This window comes from Prionailurus viverrinus, chromosome D3, assembly GCF_022837055.1.
Source record: "Prionailurus viverrinus isolate Anna chromosome D3, UM_Priviv_1.0, whole genome shotgun sequence".
Taxonomy (NCBI): Eukaryota; Metazoa; Chordata; class Mammalia; order Carnivora; family Felidae; genus Prionailurus; species Prionailurus viverrinus.
In genome coordinates this window covers 19,238,418-19,255,294 of record NC_062572.1, presented here as the reverse complement: position 1 = coordinate 19,255,294, position 16,877 = coordinate 19,238,418, and the positions used below count along the sequence as shown (strand labels likewise).

At 50.6% G+C, this 16,877-nt stretch overlaps 1 protein-coding gene across 7 annotated transcripts in view; it reads right to left on the bottom strand.

Annotated features, from left to right (window-relative positions):
• CABIN1 (calcineurin binding protein 1) overlaps positions 1 to 16,877 on the bottom strand; it is a 153,303-nt gene that overhangs the window by 55,430 nt on the left and 80,996 nt on the right. For all 7 annotated transcript variants that reach the window (XM_047827547.1, XM_047827551.1, XM_047827548.1 and 4 more), the window contains 2 exons: positions 11,478 to 11,660; positions 5,935 to 6,266 (listed from right to left, as the gene is read on the bottom strand). In XM_047827547.1, the coding sequence (XP_047683503.1) occupies positions 5,935 to 6,266; positions 11,478 to 11,660 (515 nt within the window). The remainder of the gene's footprint in view (positions 1 to 5,934; positions 6,267 to 11,477; positions 11,661 to 16,877) is intronic.

The following is a 16,877-nucleotide window of genomic DNA, read 5'->3' as shown; positions in this document are numbered from 1 at the left end:
TATAGTCTATTACGTGTCAACAACATTATGTCTAAAAAAACCCAACGCACATATCTTAATTTAAAAATACTTTATTGCTAAAAATTGCTAACCACCATCTGAGCTTTCGGCAAGTCATAATAACTGATCACAGATCACTATAATAATAACGAAAAAAGTATGAATTTTTCCGAGAATCACCAAAATGTGACACAGAGACACAAAGTGACCAAATGCTGCCAGAACAGTGCCAAAAGACTTGCCCGACACAAGGTTGTCACAAACGTTCAATGTGTAAAAAACACAGTATCTGCAAAGTGCAGTCAAGTGAAGCACAGTAAAACGAGGTGTGCCTGCGTGTGTCCTATAAATATTTCTCCCTTTCTGTGGACCATCTTCGTTTCAGTAATGTCCTTTGAAGCACGAGCTTTTAATTTTGATGGTGTCCTGTTTATTACTGTTACTACTGTATTATTTATTTGTTATTTGTCACCTGTGCCTAGTCCAAGGTCATGAAGATTGACATCTATGTTTTCTTCTAAGAGTCTTATAGCTTTTAGCTCTGAAGCTTAGCTCTCTGATACATTTTGAGTTCATTTTTGAACATGGTGCGAAGCAGGAGTCCAACTTCATTCTTTTGCATGTGGATATCCAATTATCCCAGCACCATTTGTTAAGAAGACTGTCCTTTCCTCCACTGAAGTATCTTGGCACCCCTGTCAAAAATCAATTGACCATAGATGTATGCCTTTGTTTCTGGGCTCCCAGTTCTATTCCGTTGATCTATACATCTATGCTTAAACTAGTACCACGCTGTTTATTTTTTTTAATTTTTCTATTTATTTTGAGAGAGACAGAGACAGCACAAGTGGGGGAGGGCTAGAGAGAGAGGGAGAGAGAGAATTCCAAGCAGGTTCTGCACTGCCAGCACAGAGCCCGATGCAGGGCTCAAACCCACGAAACCACAAGATCATGACCTCAGCGGAAACCAAGAGTCAGATGCTAAACCAACTGTGCCACTCAGGCACCCCCACACTGTTTATTTTCAATTGTGGCACAAAACACCTAAAATTTATCCTCTTACCCATTTTATTTATTTATTCATTTATTATTAAATTTACTCATTTCTGAGAGAGAGAGACAGACAGAGTGTGAGCAGGGGAGGGGCAGAGAAAGAGAGGGAGACACAGAATCCAAAGCAGGCTCTAGGCTCTGGGCTATCAGCACAGAGCCCGACGCGGGGCTCAAACCCATGAACTGCAAGATCACGACCTGAGCCGAAGTCGGAGGCTCAACCGACTGAGCCACCCAGGTGTCCCTCATCTTACCCATTTTAAAGTGTACAGTTGTGTTAAATATATTCACATTGCTGTGCAACAAATCTCTAGAACTTTTTCATTTTATCAAACTGAAACTCTATACTGATTAAACAATTCCCATTCTCTCCCCTAACCCCTGGCAACTACCACTGCACTTTCTGTCTCTCTGATTTTGACTACTTTAGATCCCTCACTATATGGAATCATCTAGTGTTTGATTTTTTGTGCTGGGCTTATTTCACTGAGCATAGTGTCCTCAAGGTTCACCCACATTGTAGCATGTATCAGAATTTCCTTCTTTTAAGGCTGAATAATATTCCACAGTTTTTGATTACTATAGATTTGCAGTAAGTTTTGAAACCAGGAAGTGTGAGTCCTCCAAGTTTGTTCTTTTTCAAGACTATGGCTCTAGGGACCATCTTATAATCCACTCTCCTAGACCACTTGTGGCAGGAGGTGCTGAAGGGCTCAGTTCCCCAGCTGAGCCACAGACAGCAGGTAGGGGGAATTGGGACAGGGGCACCCATGCCTCAGTCTTCTTTCTGGATCCCATTAGTGACTTTCAGAACTCTCAGGATGAAAGGTCCCAATGCCATGTGGTTTCCCTCCTGGGCTGCTCAGGTGGACTCAAGGACACAGGTTTTTCTAAGCATGGACTGACAGCACAGGACTCAAAATCCTGGAGAAGAGAGTAATCTTGGTGATTGTAAGTGATGCAATAGCTAGACTTAGGGCCCTTATGGCCATCAGCATGTGTGATCTTCCCTAAGGTGTGGACAGCTCTAGGGAGTCCTGCTTCCTCAGGTGCCCCTGGCCCTCAGTGGAGGATAGTGGGAGGCCCACCTTGGGAAGTGCAGGGGCTAGCCTGTACCCAACAAAGCCAGCCTTGGGCAGGAGGGCGGCCTTAAACAGGCATCAAGGGTCCCTGAGGGGTGGATTCAGCCCTCAGAAGGTCTAGTGGAGAGACCAGGAGCCATGGGAGATCCTGACATTGAGGAAATGGGCTCTGGAGTCCTGGGGAGAGGCCCAATGGCAGGGGAGAGGAGGAATCTTGGCTGAGGGCCAGTGTATGGGGCCCCAAACCCCCACCTCACTGTCACAATAATTCTGTGCAAGTATCACAAGAGAGGAGCCCCCCACCCCTGCAGAGCCAGGATCTGAACCCAGGCGAGACCACATTTGCTCCCCCTCCCCCAGAAATTCTGCTGCCAGCAGCTAAGCAAGTGGCTCCCTGTGTCCTGAGGGCAGTCTCTCCATAAAGGACTGGAATGGGAAGGGCGGGGGGCGGGGGGGGGGGGCTCTGAACTGAACAGAGCTTTAGCTGGGGGCACTTGAAAGACCTGAGGGATCCAGAGTCAATATGCACAGCCCCCGGGGTCTCTCTGAAGGCAGGGATGATGGATGTTCCTGCCAGTTGGCCACTGAGCCAGAAGATGGCAATAGGAAAATGCCACTGCCAAGCCCACAGGCGGATTTTATGAAGAAATGTGTTGCTGTTAAATATATACAGCAGGAAGCATTTGTTACCAAACAGCTGTGTTTGGAAAGCAGTCGCTGCTTGTCAGCTAATGGTTCTGCATTAGTCAGTGAGAGCACCAGTTGTGTCCCCCAGATCTGTGGACAAGCTGATACCCAGCCCCCAGGACAATGGCATGTCCCAGACAGGGTCAGCCCCAACTCAGGCTCTCAGTGCAGTGAGGTGTTAACAACCTACCATTCAAGTTGGGGTGACACCTGCTGCTCAGCAAAGGTCTCTGAGTGAAATAAGCAAAGAAGCCAGTGGCGCTGCCCGGGTGCACCAGGGCCTAGGGTGTGGCAGCCTGGAGAGCTCCCGAAGCATACCTGGCACCCACACACAATTGCTATGTAAGGAAGGGGATCTCTTCCGGAATCAAGACCAGCATTCCATTTCAGAAAGCCAAGGAACCCAACCTGGAAATGCAGCTAACAGAAGAGCCGTGACAGAAACAGAGCTTGATGGCTGTGCAGGGTTTTCTGGGAAGGAAGCCAAGGCAGCCTCCATTCCCACCAACAGGGACGGCTGGATTGACTGGGATCCACCCTCCCTGTAGACCATCAGGATGACCAAAACGACCTGGGGGACATTCGACGAAATAGCAAAATGGCAAACTGAGCATGGATGCTCTAATGGTGGGGGTAAGTAGTGGAGCAGCTAGGCTGGGGCGAGACTACCCAAGCCAGTCCCAGGCTATCACTCACCCCTGTGTGACCCTGAGCCAGGTATCTAGATGGAAAGTGGACAGAACAAGATCCCCACCTCCTCGACCTGAGTACTTAGAACCTCAGAAGTGACAGTCAATGGTGTGCGTGCCCGAGAGCTGGGAAATAACACACAAAATGGCTTTTGTTTTAGGCTAGCAGAGCTGTGGCTATCCCCTCCCTAATGTTTTTGACATAGATGCTGCTTTCTACTTTTAAAAAACTCACCCAGCAAGGGGACAGGTTGTGAAAATAGCACTATGCTTGGTACTGGGTGGGGCCCTTTACATGCACTGGTCCTTTGCGCTCAGACTAAAGCCATTTAATGGGGCTCTCCCTCAAATCTCTCTCCATCCAACCCCACATCTTCCCCTCCTTTCCACAGTGGCTGGTCCCTAATAGTCATCTTGCACTCCAAATTCTGTCATGGCATTGGCTTCTGGAGAAGGCCACCTGCTACCGTGTGGGGAAGATTTGGCTCACCCTGGGAAACTCCAAGTCCTGCTAAGAGCTGACCCCAGCTGGCAAGGGCTGCGCAACTGCTTGGGGGAGCATCTGAAGAGGGGGATGCCCAAGGTGGGGGAGATCCAGATGATGGGTGCCAGTGTCCCTTCCAACTGAGACTCATGAGAGTTCCTGCACTGGGCTCTGCTGCTCCCAAAAGAGGAAAAGAAGGAAAGTTCCCAAAGCAGCACCGGAACATGGTAGGGGGCAGGGGCAGTGTCAGCCACCCCTGAAGATTGCTGCAGAGGAGGTTTTATTAAAACCCAGGTCTGCCTGCCTGGGTTCAGAAGGCCTAGGGCACTAGAGGTAAGGTCCACTGCAAAATACAGGCTGTGCAGGGAGGGACCCAGGCTGAGGCATGGCAGTTGCAGCCAGAAAAGTCAGATGCTCTGAAGGAGAGACAATACTCAGAGTGAGACCCCTTCCTTCACCAAGCCTGCCAACACCAGCTCCCCCTGTTCTGCTCTGACAAAAACCAACCAAACCCTGTGAGCATTTTGGGCAGATACAACTGTGACAGGGCACCTACCTGTGCCTAGCCCCCAAACAGAATTCTATCAAGTAACAACTTCCTGTCATGTAACCATTGCCAAGCCAAGATCCATCTCTCTGGCCAATTGCCCTTCCTGGTTCTTCAAAGGTCCCACAGAGGCTGGTGAGAAGGGGCCGGCAGAGGGCCTCTGGGAGGAAGATGTTTCTGAGCCAGGACCTGACTGAGTAAGGGAGCCAGATGAAAATAGAGACCACAGACAGACTGCCCCTGCTTAACCAAAGGCTGCCCCTGCTTAACCCCACCACCTTGGCCCTCTCTGGCCCTTGCCCACACCAGTTTGGCTCACCCAACACTGCCACATGCTCAGGCAATCTGCCTGATCTGGGCTCTCTCCCTGTCCTCCAAACTGCCACTGTCCCCCACTCTGCCACAGCCACCCTACAGGTTTCAGATTAATGGGTGCCTTCATGGTGCCAGAGCAGCACCCCCACTCCTGTGTGTATCCCATTATCTTCTCTTTAGCATGTGTCACAATGGGACTAGCTTTATTTGCTTGTTTCCGTGTTTTACAATCTGCCTGTCCCTTAGAATGTACCTCCATGGGGGCAGGCACCACGACCAGGACACTGTCTCCAGTGCCTCCCGGGTAAGTGAAGAGTGAAAGAACACACATGCCACACTCCCTGCACAGATGCTACCTGCCAGCAGAAGCCGTCTGGCTGGGAAGTCCCTGAGAGAGCTTAAGCCTGGGGCACAGCTGTTAAGAATCGCTACATCATCTGCTTTCCAAAAAGAGCTGGAGGAGGCTGTCGGCACCCAACCCCCATGCAGCAGAGGCTGTGAAGATGGTTCTGGCAGCTGTACTGGAGAGGCGAGCCCAGGGGCAGGATGATGGTGAGGAGGCCTCTCCGCAAGATGCGGCCAGAGGGGACAGAGCCTGCAGCAAAGCCCTGGGCCAGAGAGGAGGGGGATCTCTATAGGGCATCTGGGGATATGCCTGTGGGGCCATGCTGAGGAGGACAGGTGAACGGAAGTGGAGAGGAAGCCGGACAGTGGAGTAAGAGTCAACACACTGGCCCTCACAGGCAAGAGCTGATGAGCCTGTAGGCCCTCACCCTTCAGCCCGCAGCAGTACCTGAGCCTGTGATCTTGCTTTGGGAGCAGCCCCTATACCCGCTCCTCCCTTGATCCCTCCTGTGACCTGTGGTCCTCACCAACTCTCACCTGGAAAGCTGGACCACTCTTGTGTGGACTCACCTCCCACATCTCTCCTGTCCCACCCCTCCCATGCACCGCTACCCAAGACCTTTGGCAGCTCCCACCTGGGTTTGTTCTGCCCACCGACACTCAAGAGATGCTCCTGGGCCCTGGGAAGATCAAACCCCTCTCCCGCCCCCCATGGGCTGGCAGCTCGCTCACCCGGTGGGTCTTGCTGTAGGTGTAGAGGAAGGCCAGTCGGTAGAGGCTCTTATAGTGCTGGGGGAAGCGGCTGAGGCACAGGCGGAAGGAGGCGATGCACTGCTCGGTGAGGAACTGGCGCTGCTCTTCTGCCCCAGCCGGCAGCCCCTGGGGAAAGGCTGCGGGCTCCCCCAGGGTGTCCGCTCTCTTCCTTCCGTCCCACAGGGCAGGTGCAGATGCTGGGGGTTTGGCAGCAGTGCAGGCAGAGGCCGGGGGGTCTGCAGCAGGCTTCTGGCTGCCTTGCTCTGTGGCCCGGAAGCCTTCCGTGCTCTCCAAGGACTCCTCAGTTTTCCCTGTGGGTGAGAAGAAAAAGAAAGTCACCTCAGTTTTAATCCCTGCCCCCACAGGAGTAAGGAGTAATCTTACTGAGGTGAAAGGCACAGCTAAGTCTGTGCCCTTGCTACGCAGCTGCTGGACCCAACAGACCCAGTAGGAGGCATGGGGCCTGGTGCTGGCTCTGCCCCTGCTGGCTGAGGCCTCCATAGCCTCCCACTCTCCTCCCCTGTGAAACAGGATGTCCCAGCTGGCATGCAGCAGAGGGGCCCTGAAGCTGCAGACGGTGGGGGTGGCAAGCGGGGCTCTGAGTCCCCCCTCTGAATGGCAGCACAAGGCTGTCCCGCCTCCTAGGCCTATGCAGGTGCATGGGGAAGCAGTCCACAGAAGGAAGGTGTGGCTGCCACAACCATGGAATAAAACAGCCAGGAAAGGCACACAAAGAACTGCACCTGCTCTGCCGCTTAGCACCTCTGCCCACAGCCTACCCGACATCCTTCTCCAGAGCTGCTGCTGCTACTGTGCGTGAACCAAGAGCTCACACACAGGAGAGCCCAAGCTGGGTGGCAGGGGCTGCAGGAGAAGGAGACTGGCCCAGGAGGGAAGGATTGAAGGAAGAGGATGGGGGCAAGCAGTGAGGGGAAGGTGGCCTGTCAGGCACCCAGGAGTTTGGCAAGGCCTGCCTGGAGGAGGCCAGAGAAGTAGCCCAGCACTAATGCTGAAGCCTGTCAGCCACTGTGGGCTGAGCTCCTTCCTGTCCTCAGCCTGTCAACCTTTTCCAACTGTAGTGGCAGCCAAAAGGAGGCTGGGGCCTGCTGCGGTAGGGAAGAGTGGTGAAGGACTAAGGTCCCAAGTTCCCCTAAGCAAAACCATCATCAGGTTTAAGCAAAAAGACATCAGGTGCACATCGAGTTCTTTTTGCTAAGGAAAGAATCTGAGCAAGACAGAGCCAAGCTGCTCATTACAGCGCGCAAGGCTACCTCCTGTCAGTCCTGTCATCCCTCCTACCTACCCTCTGGGCCTCACACCTTGAAACCAACCATTGGGAACATGGTTGTTCCCATTGGGAACACTGTTGTTCCTTTTGGACTCACCGTCTGCACACCCTCCCCTGCCTCACCCACTCGCTCTCATCCTTCAGGACTCCACTCACTGTCACCTTCTCCTGCAGGCCTCCTGGGCCCCAAGGTGGGGTTTGCAGAGTGCCTTGTGTGCCCACCTCTCTGATGTCACCGATCCCACTGCATTTATGCACGGGTGTCTCCCCCTCCCCCACTGCCCAGAGCCTAGCACAGGGTCTAGTTTGAAGCTGAATGAATGAATGAAAAGCAGGTCACATCTGATCTTGACACTGTGCTCTCTTCTCAGGGGAGCTCAGGAAACCACTTAGGTCCCACAGGCACCCCACTCAGAGCACAATGACAGCAACTAGGAGTCTGCTCAGGGCTGGCATCTTACGGGGACACCACTGCCTTACAAATGTGCCTGATTTCTAGTGTTCAATTCAAGGGACACATTTCAAATGTGGCTCAACAAACACGTTCTCAACGACTCTGGGCCCAGCCCTGTGGTAGGCATAAGGGAGATGGGGAAATAGGATGAAGATAAAGACCTCCCAAGGGCTCAGATAAGGTGCTAAGTGTGTGCTCACACACAAAGACACACAGGAACACATCTCCTATGGAAAGTGAGCACAGGGTCAAGAATTTATCCAAAGAGAGGTCAGAAGGCATGTCTGAAAACACATTAAAAAAGGGAAAAAAAGTAGTGATGCCAGAGTGAATGAAAAACCTAGCTACTCAGGGATCTGGGTGGCCTGAAGAGGTGCAGGAGACATGGGTGATGTGCCTCACACACAGTGTCCACTCCACGGCTGAAAGAGCCTCACAGGTCACATTAGTGGAAGAAAGGGGGGAAGTCAGAAACGTCAATAAGCCCACACAGTGCTTCCCAGCTAGGGTGCCTAGTCCTAACCCTGGCAGCATAAAAATGAGGAGACTTCGTCCTAAAGATAAAAAGCAAGCAAGGCAATGCTCTGGCCACTCTGGTGCTGCTGCTGGCAATAAGGACTGGCTTAGCATGCCCAGAGTGCACACACCAGGCCACCTCCCACTCTGCCACTGCCACCCCTGCCTTGTGCAAGGCACTCAGGCATCATCACCAGGCCTCTACTTGACCTAGAAGAGGCAGGTGCAGCCATGGGATGGTGGTCCCTGAACAAAGTGGCTGGTAGCTGTACCAGCACCCTTGGCCCATATCCTGCCCCAGGTCCAGGTAGCAGGGAGGGCCCGGGCTGGGCACCCGTGTCCACTGTCAGGACCACATAGGCTGTTGACAAACTATGCTGCCCTCAGAGTAATTAACAGAGTTCGCTTCTGTTTAGAGAATGAAATTTGGGCAGCTTTTCCCTCTATTAAAAAAATAAACCTTCAGACTTAGTCTGGGTCTGGGTGGCTTAGTCAGTTGAGCGTCTGACTCTTGATTTCAGCTTAGGCCATGATCCCAGAGTCATGGGATCAAGCCCCAGGTCAGGCTCTCTCTCCCTCTGCCCCTCTCCCTGACTCACGTGCTCTCTCTCTCTCCAAAATAAAATAAAATAAAATAAAATAAAATAAAATAAAATAAAAATAAAACAAAACAAAATAAACCTTTACTGTTGCTCCATTCACTTTAGACATTTTTTGAAGCTCTGACTCCTAAGAAGGTGAGCTTCAACTAGCTGGAGAGTCATCTGTAGGGAAACCTCCTTCCTGGAGGCACCCTGACACAAAGCAGAATGGAGAAGTCAAGAGGCATCTGCTGGATGCCACGGAAGGGAGGGCACCTGGGCATCAGGAGGGGTATGAATGTCAGAACCATTCTTGCTTCGGCTCAGCACCCAGGGCCTGGCACAGACTTGGGCTCCATTGTGCCCTGCTGTCAAACAACTCCCACGAAATTTGCGAGTGAGCTCTGGGACCCTGACCATGAGAGAAGCAGCAGGCTGGGGGCAAGGCCGTCCGTGAGGGTGCACCTGAAGAGCTGGGGTATGGAGCACACCAGGGGCACACACCCAGCCCTGGCCCAGAACCATATCCTGGCTCTCTGCAGGGCGCCAAAAACCATGGGAGCCCTGGTGGCCAGAGCTCCTGCCCACTGGGAGCCCAGAGGAGAGTGTGTCAGAGACCACCACTAACCAGGGCCAGGCCTGGAGAAGCGCACTGCTCCCTATGCTGTCTGCCTCGCAAGGGCTCAGAACACATTCTCTGCTGTACCAACTCTCCAACAGGAAGTTCACCAATTTCCAACAGGAAGTTCACCAACTTCACTGCGGTTACCAGGAAAAGCTGGGCTTAGAGTGGAGAGATGTATCCACAGAAGATGCTTCCCTTCAAGCCTACGAGCTACTGCCATGACTATGGTTCTACTTGAACTTCCTTTTTACTTTTTGGTAAAATGTTTTATTTATTTATTTTGAGAGAGAAAGCATTTATTTATTTTGAGAAAGAGAGGAGGAAAGAGAGTATCCCAAGCAGGTTCTGTGCTGACAGCACAGAGCCTGACGCAGGGCTCGATCGCACAAACTGTGAGATCATGATCTGAACTGAAATCAAGAGTCAACACTTAATTGACTGAGCCACCCAGGAGCCCCTCAAACTTTCTTTACCAGTGGTGAGCCCCTACACTGTCTGCTTAAACCATTGGCTCTGAATGGAAGGAGGGAAGGGGTGGGATGCCCCTCGTGTGTCTGGAAAGCCCTGCACAGCCTAGGTCAGACCACGGCTGACTCTCTCTGAGCTCAGCACCCCAACCTGCATCCCCCACTTCCCCAAACATGGTGGAGAGAGGCCGGGGTGACACAACAGCACCCACAGCAGTTCGCTGCTTAATGGGCCACGGAGCACAGACAACAGGCCTCACCTGTCCAATAGTTAAAGTAATCTTATTTTTAAGACTGAACGTGAACAAGAGTTGCTGTATTAGAGTGCTGGGACTATAGGTTACTTGTTCCTTCCCCTTTCAAGCTCCCTGTGGTATGTTTATGTTAGTTGCAGAATGTCAACATCGGTTTGAGATAGCGTAAGTGCCTAGTGAGAGAGTGGGGCACTGGTCTCACTTTCTGTGTCCTCTTACCTGACCCTAATGGGGGCACTTTTGCCAACCTGCAGGGCATGCAGCCTCACCACCTGCTAAGGCCAGCTAGGGGAGGCTGGTGAGGAACACAGAGCTAGGACAGGCCATCCCCAGCACGAAGGGGCCACGTCTACACGTGAACTCCTGAACCTAGACTCTCCCATCCAGGGCCTGTAAAAACACGTCCTAGGGGAGGTCATCGCCAATCCTACCTGCCCCTCCCAGCCCACCCAGAGAGGGAGCATGGGGCAGAGGTTAAGGGTGCGAACTAACCCTGGATAAATTCCCAACCCTCTCTGAATCTCAGGTCTCACCTGTAACATGGGAAGAGCCGCAGGGCTGTTTCCTAGGGTGGTTGGGAGGACAAAAAATAGCACCTGGCACAGGGCCGCTGAGCATGGGTCTGGGTTGTTGTGGTTGTTATTGTTTAGCAAGTCTTGGTCCGGGTGGGAGAGCTCTCAAAACCCAGGGCCAGCTGCCCAGCCGCAGCCCCAGAGGGGTGCCGCAGATATCCATCCAGCCTGCCAGCACTCTCCTGCGAGCTGGGTGTGGGGCTCTGCCCACTGGTTTCCACAAAGGGAGCCCGGGGACCCCACGAAAGCCAGGCATGGGGTTAGATCAGGGCCTCCTGACTGAAAAGGGAGGCACTTTTCCCTAGAGGCCTGGTATGATTCACACTAAAAAGAAAACACATTGGTGACATTTAGGATCCAAAGATTTTTTTTAATAACTAGGTATTTAAGAAAAAAATCCAGGGCGCTCACGTCATGGATGTGGTTTTCCCATATGGCCACAGTGGGGTCATAACAACAACGACAGGTGTCACTGAGAACACACTGTGTGCCAGACACGGTGTGAATGCCTTCCTGAGCCACCTCCCTTAATCCTCACAACTCCAGGCGCAGGCCTTGGGCTCCCTCCCACCCTACAGGGAGTGCAGAGGCCCACGGAGGCAAGCGACTTGCCCAACTGAGGCCCCAGAGCAGCAGGTGGAGGTGTGAGGACAGGAGCCAGACAGGACCTGGGCCACTCGGGAGCCCACCTTCTTCAGACTGCCCAGACTGTCACAGGCCATTTCACCGAAGCAGTTCTAAACACACCAAGCTAGGTCTTCATACCTCTTTCCTCTGTGGGCCCCTGAAGGTCTTTACCAGTCGGGCCCACTTGGATACTGGGAACAGGCAGCTTCTTCTCCACATAGAGTTTCCGAGAGCCCTCCAATGAGCTGGCAGGCTCATTAAAGAAGTCCTGTGTCGAGCTGGAGTCCGAGAGCGCCACTGCCGTGCTATCCTGGCTGCGCTCTGAGGGGAACAAAGGAGGGAGAGAGGGCAGCAGCATGAATCCACACTAGCACCAACATGGCGGGGCCTCCCCAGGGTGAGTGTCCTGGTGACTGCCCTGCAGAGGAGACGACATGAGCACAGCCACTGTGACCTTGCTGAGTCCTACCCGTCCCAGAAGGCTGCTGAGCCACTCACCAAAGGCACCAATCTCCACGGTCAACCTTGTGGGGTTTCCCCAAATGGTGGTGTTCTGGTAAATGGTTAACAATTGGCTCTTGGGGTAGGGGGGAAGCCCACATTTGTAGCATTTACTGATTTCTGTGGCATAAATACTCCCACCATGGCCAATTCAGGCTACCAGCCAACCTTATGTCGCTGAACGTGGAGTTGGAAAGAGATGCACGGTAGTACACCATTCTATTGTGTTTCTACCACACAGAGACAATAGGCATGAACAACTAAGGCAAGCAAGAGTCCTGCAGAAATTTTTATCTGGTTGCAATAGGCCAAGAGTGGTCTAGAGTGAGAATGGAGATTCCCGGGGTCGCAGACACAAGGGAGATTGCTACCTACACGTTAGCTCCTCTCCTTGGAGCTCCCCATGCGCTCATGAGAAAGATCAGAGGCAGCGCAGGAAGAGGTATTGAAGGAAACCTTCCTGTGGTGCAGGCCTGGAAAGGAAGTGTGTTCGCCGCTATAGGAAAGGCATGAAGACCTGGTGGAAACTTTTTTCCCTAAGAAACAAAAGCTTTAAGCCAGCTGGGGAGGTACAGCAAATCTTGCTGCCTCCAGGGTACAGGTGAAGACCCACTGCAGCTGTGGGAAGGGAAAAGAAAAACCTCCCGAGGGAGGGGCAGGAAGCCATTCAGGGCCCAAACATTTGAAGTCGCCCACAACTAGAAAAGCAAAGCCCCACTCCTGAGATGCAGGGACACAGTCTGCCTCAGTCTGCGGCTGGATAGAGACAAGAGAGAACCAGCCCTATCCCTACCCCAGGCTAACAAGCACAAGTAACACAAAACAGTCTACATAGGAAGAGGGGCAAGAACATGGAGAGAGACCGTCTTTGAGGTGTGTACAAAAGGCCTAAGGCTGAAGGTGGGAATGGAACACTGAGAAACCTTCTGGCAATTCAGCCCCCCTGTAAGCATAAGGTAAGGTCATAGGAATTTGAAGTCAGTGGTACACTAATGGTAACCACAGCAACAAGAAAAACCAACCCCAGCTCAACTTCTGACTAGCCTAACTCCCCCTCCTAACAGACTAGAAAAGGAGAGAGAAGGCCATTCCCAGCATAAATATTACTTATTTCAGTTTCTTCCATCCTACACATAATATCTGATATTCACTATAAAAATGAGGCACACACACAAAAGAAAAGAAACATTGTCAAGAGAGAAAATAATCAACAGAACAAGGCTCAGAGATGACCCAGATGTTGGAACTACCTGATGGGAAATTTAAAATAACTAAGATTAGGGGCACCTGGCTGGCTCAGTCACTGGATCATATGACTCTTCATCTCAGGGTCATGAGTTCAAGCCCCACACTGGGTGGGTATAGAGATTAGTTAGTAAGTAAACAAACAGACAAACAAACAAATAAATAAAATACAGTTAAAAAATAACTAAGAATAATATGATCTATAAATGTAATTAGTATGCTAAAGGCTCTACTAGAAAAGGGGGACACATTCGTGAACAGACGGGGAATTTGGGGAGTAAGATGGAAACTATGAGCAAGACTCAAATAGACATGCTGGAAATAAAAGACACAATTAGAGACACAAAGAATGCCTTTGTCAAGCTTCTCAGCACACCTGACACAGCTGAGGGAAAAATAACCAAAACTTGAAGATAGGTCAGTAGAAATCATCCAAAGTGAGAGAAAGAGAGTGGAGGGGAAATCAGAACAGAGCACACAAAAGCATCCAAACGATCTAACGTACTAATTAGAATCCCAGAAGGAAATGACACAGACACATGTCAGAAGAAGTATTTAAAGAGATAATGACAGAGAATTTTCCAAAAATAATGAAAGACATCAAATCATCAAGAGTTTCTGAGAACACCAAGCAGGGCAAAGACTCCTCCACACATTTAAAAAAACAAACAAAACAAAAACAACAACAAAAACCCATACCTAGATATCTCATACTCAAACTGCTACAAACCAAAGATAGAGGGGAAATCTCAAAAGCAGAGAAAGACACATCATATATGGAAGAACAAAGTTAGGAATTACAGCACACTTCTCATCAGAAACCATGCAAGTCAGACATCTTTAATGCTGAAAGAAAAAAAAAGTCCATCCCAAATTCTATATCCAGTGAAAATATCTCTCAAAAATGCAGGAGAGGGGCGCCTGGGTGGCGCAGCCGGTTAAGTGTCCGACTTCAGCCAGGTCACAATCTTGCCGTCCGTGAGTTCGAGCCCCGCGTCGGGCTCTGGGCTGATGGCTCAGAGCCTGGAGCCTGTTTCCGATTCTGAGTCTCCCTCTCTCTCTGCCCTTCCCCCGTTCATGCTCTGTCTCTCTCTGTCCCAAAAATAAATAAACGTTGAAAAAAAAAAAAAATTAAAAAAAAAATGCAGGAGAAATAGACTTCGTCAGAAAAACAAAAGCTAAGAGGATTCCTTACTATGAAATCTGAGTTATAAGAAACATTAAAGAAAGTTCTTCCGGTAGGATGAATTGAAACCAGACAGAAACTTGGATCCACATAAAGAAATGAAGTTCCTCAGAAATGGCTAAAGCAGTAACAAAAAAGACATTCTTTTTCTTCATGTTTAATTCCTCTAAAGTAGAACTGTCTAAAGCAAAAACGGGTAGCAGCCTATTGTGAGTTTACAGTGTATGTAAAAGTAAAATGAATGAAAACAAGGGTATAAAAAATGGGAGGTTCTTGGTTCTTTCACTGCCCATGAAGTAGTATAGTATCATTTGAAGGTGGGCTGTGATGACTTCAACATGTATTTTGTTAAGCCTAAGGCAGTCACTACATTTTTTTAAGAAGGTATAAATAATAAGCCATTAATAGAGACAAAATGCAACCTTAAAAAATAAAACTTTGTCTTTAACTTTGTGTATCTGAAGGATGAAGCTCAATGAAATAGGAATCAAGAGAGCCAAGTTCAAGTTCCTCTTAGTGCCACTCACTAGTTATGTGACCTTGAACAGGTTAAGTCCCTTGCCCATCTATGAACTGCAACCACACATCCTTTCAGAGAGGTCCATGGCATAGGAGCTTCTGGGGACACAGGGAGAGAGGCAGACATGGCCTCCAAAACCCTCTAACTCTTTGCTCAACTACTTCAAATACCGGCAGCCCATTGGGAGGGCAGACATGAGCAGCCTGGTGGGCAAACAAACTTGTAACAATACTTGAAGTTGTTTCAACCAAATCAAAGGCCTGGACTCTGAGAGATCCAGGCCGCCTAAGTTTAAATCCTACTCAGTCACTTACTAGGCTGGAGAGACTATGCAATTGCCACAATTTCTTTACATTTCAATTTCCTCCTGTGTAAAACTGTGATATTACAAAAGCCCACTTCACAGAATTATGAGGATTGAATACATTAGTACATGTAAAGTGCTTGCAATTTGGCCTGATACCCAATAAGTGTTCCAAAATATCAGCTCAATGACCAATAGTATTGTTTCAGAGAAGCTGGACCGATTGTTTTAGTAATGTCTCAAACTTGACATTACAGAGATTTTGCTCTGCATGGCAAAGGGTTCTGCTTATGCCAGGCTGAAGATCACACCTGAGTAGCACCATGTCGATGGGGTGGTAATCGCTTCTTATACACTGACATGACAGGGTCGTCCACAGCAGTCCTGCCTGCACAGAGGAACATGGAATTAGGCCTGTGCTTCCAAAGGCAGCTGTGCTGTTCCAGCCTCCTCACCCACGTCTGATCATAGAGCAGGGTTTGGAGACAGGGACCTCTCAGGCAGCCGCACAGAGCCTGCCGCAGCCCTTCCTCCTTAGCTGCCTTTGCAATGTCCGCTGCCCAGTAACGGTAGGTATCAGTCACAGCTGGGCTGGTGGAGCAGTAGAAACTGGGACATGAAGTGTATGTGAGACCCTTCAGCGACCAACACAGAACCTCTGCATCTCACTGCTGGGGGAGCAGGGACCTGACTGGACCCCTCTGCCTCACACTTAGTGAGGGGCTTTCCTGACTTGCAAGGCCAGACCCCAAGGCTCTGTGAGCACTGAATGGGGATTACCGGCATGTCTGCTGCCCTCATGAGAGGTCCCAAACCCAATTCCCCAGTGTGAAGAGATCACTTCTCTCAGAGAAATGGCAGGGGCAGCCCATTTGCTGTCTATATGGAAAGTGGACCCTTGGCTCCAGAGGTCATACGGGGTCACTGCAGGAGCTCAGAAATCGGGAGTCTCAGACTCACATTCCAACCCCAGATCTGCATACTTGGGCTGCTCCAGGCCTCACAATATGTTTGGCACGTTCTCTCTGCTCAGTTCCCAACAAACAAATAGGATCCCCATGGAGGCCTCCACATCCCAGTGCCTGGCACACAGGTGTGACAGCCCAGTGACCCATCCTGCAGTGCAGCATTTACTCTGGCCCTGACAAAGAGAACACCAATGGCTCGGACAAGTTGGTGGGCCATGCTCCTGCAGTGATGAAGTCCTTCTGATAGGCCAGGAGAGGTGCTTTCCACCAGCATCCAGAGCAGCTGTAGTCACTGCATGGCTGAGCAGCGCACCATGTGGCAAGCGTCCGGGAAGCGGGCCTAGGCAGGAAGATCTCACGAGAACTGGCTTGCTGCCTGATGAGCTCATGCACTCATAAGCTGTTGGGCTTTGGGCCTAAAGAATCGCTAATTTGCTGGAATCTCAGTTGTGATTATTACAAAAACCGAGGATTGGCTTAAGCAAACGGATATTTACTCCCAACGTGCTAATACCCTCCTGATGCTGCCTAGTGAGGGAACCTCTCATGCACCAGAGTGAGCAGGGAAGGCAGCAGACTGCCCTAAGAATGGTGTGGGCAAAAAAGGACCGCACTGGGCTTCAGGGGTGTTTGCTCCTCTGGGAGCAAATATTAGCAGGTAGAGCCTCTACTGAGACTCTTTAAAATAACATCCACAGCGGGGTTGCCTGGGTGGCTCAGTCAGTTAAGCATCCAACTCTTGATCTCGGCTCAAGTCATGATCTCAAGGTTCATGGGATTGAGTCTCATGTCGGGCTCTGGGCTGACAATGTAG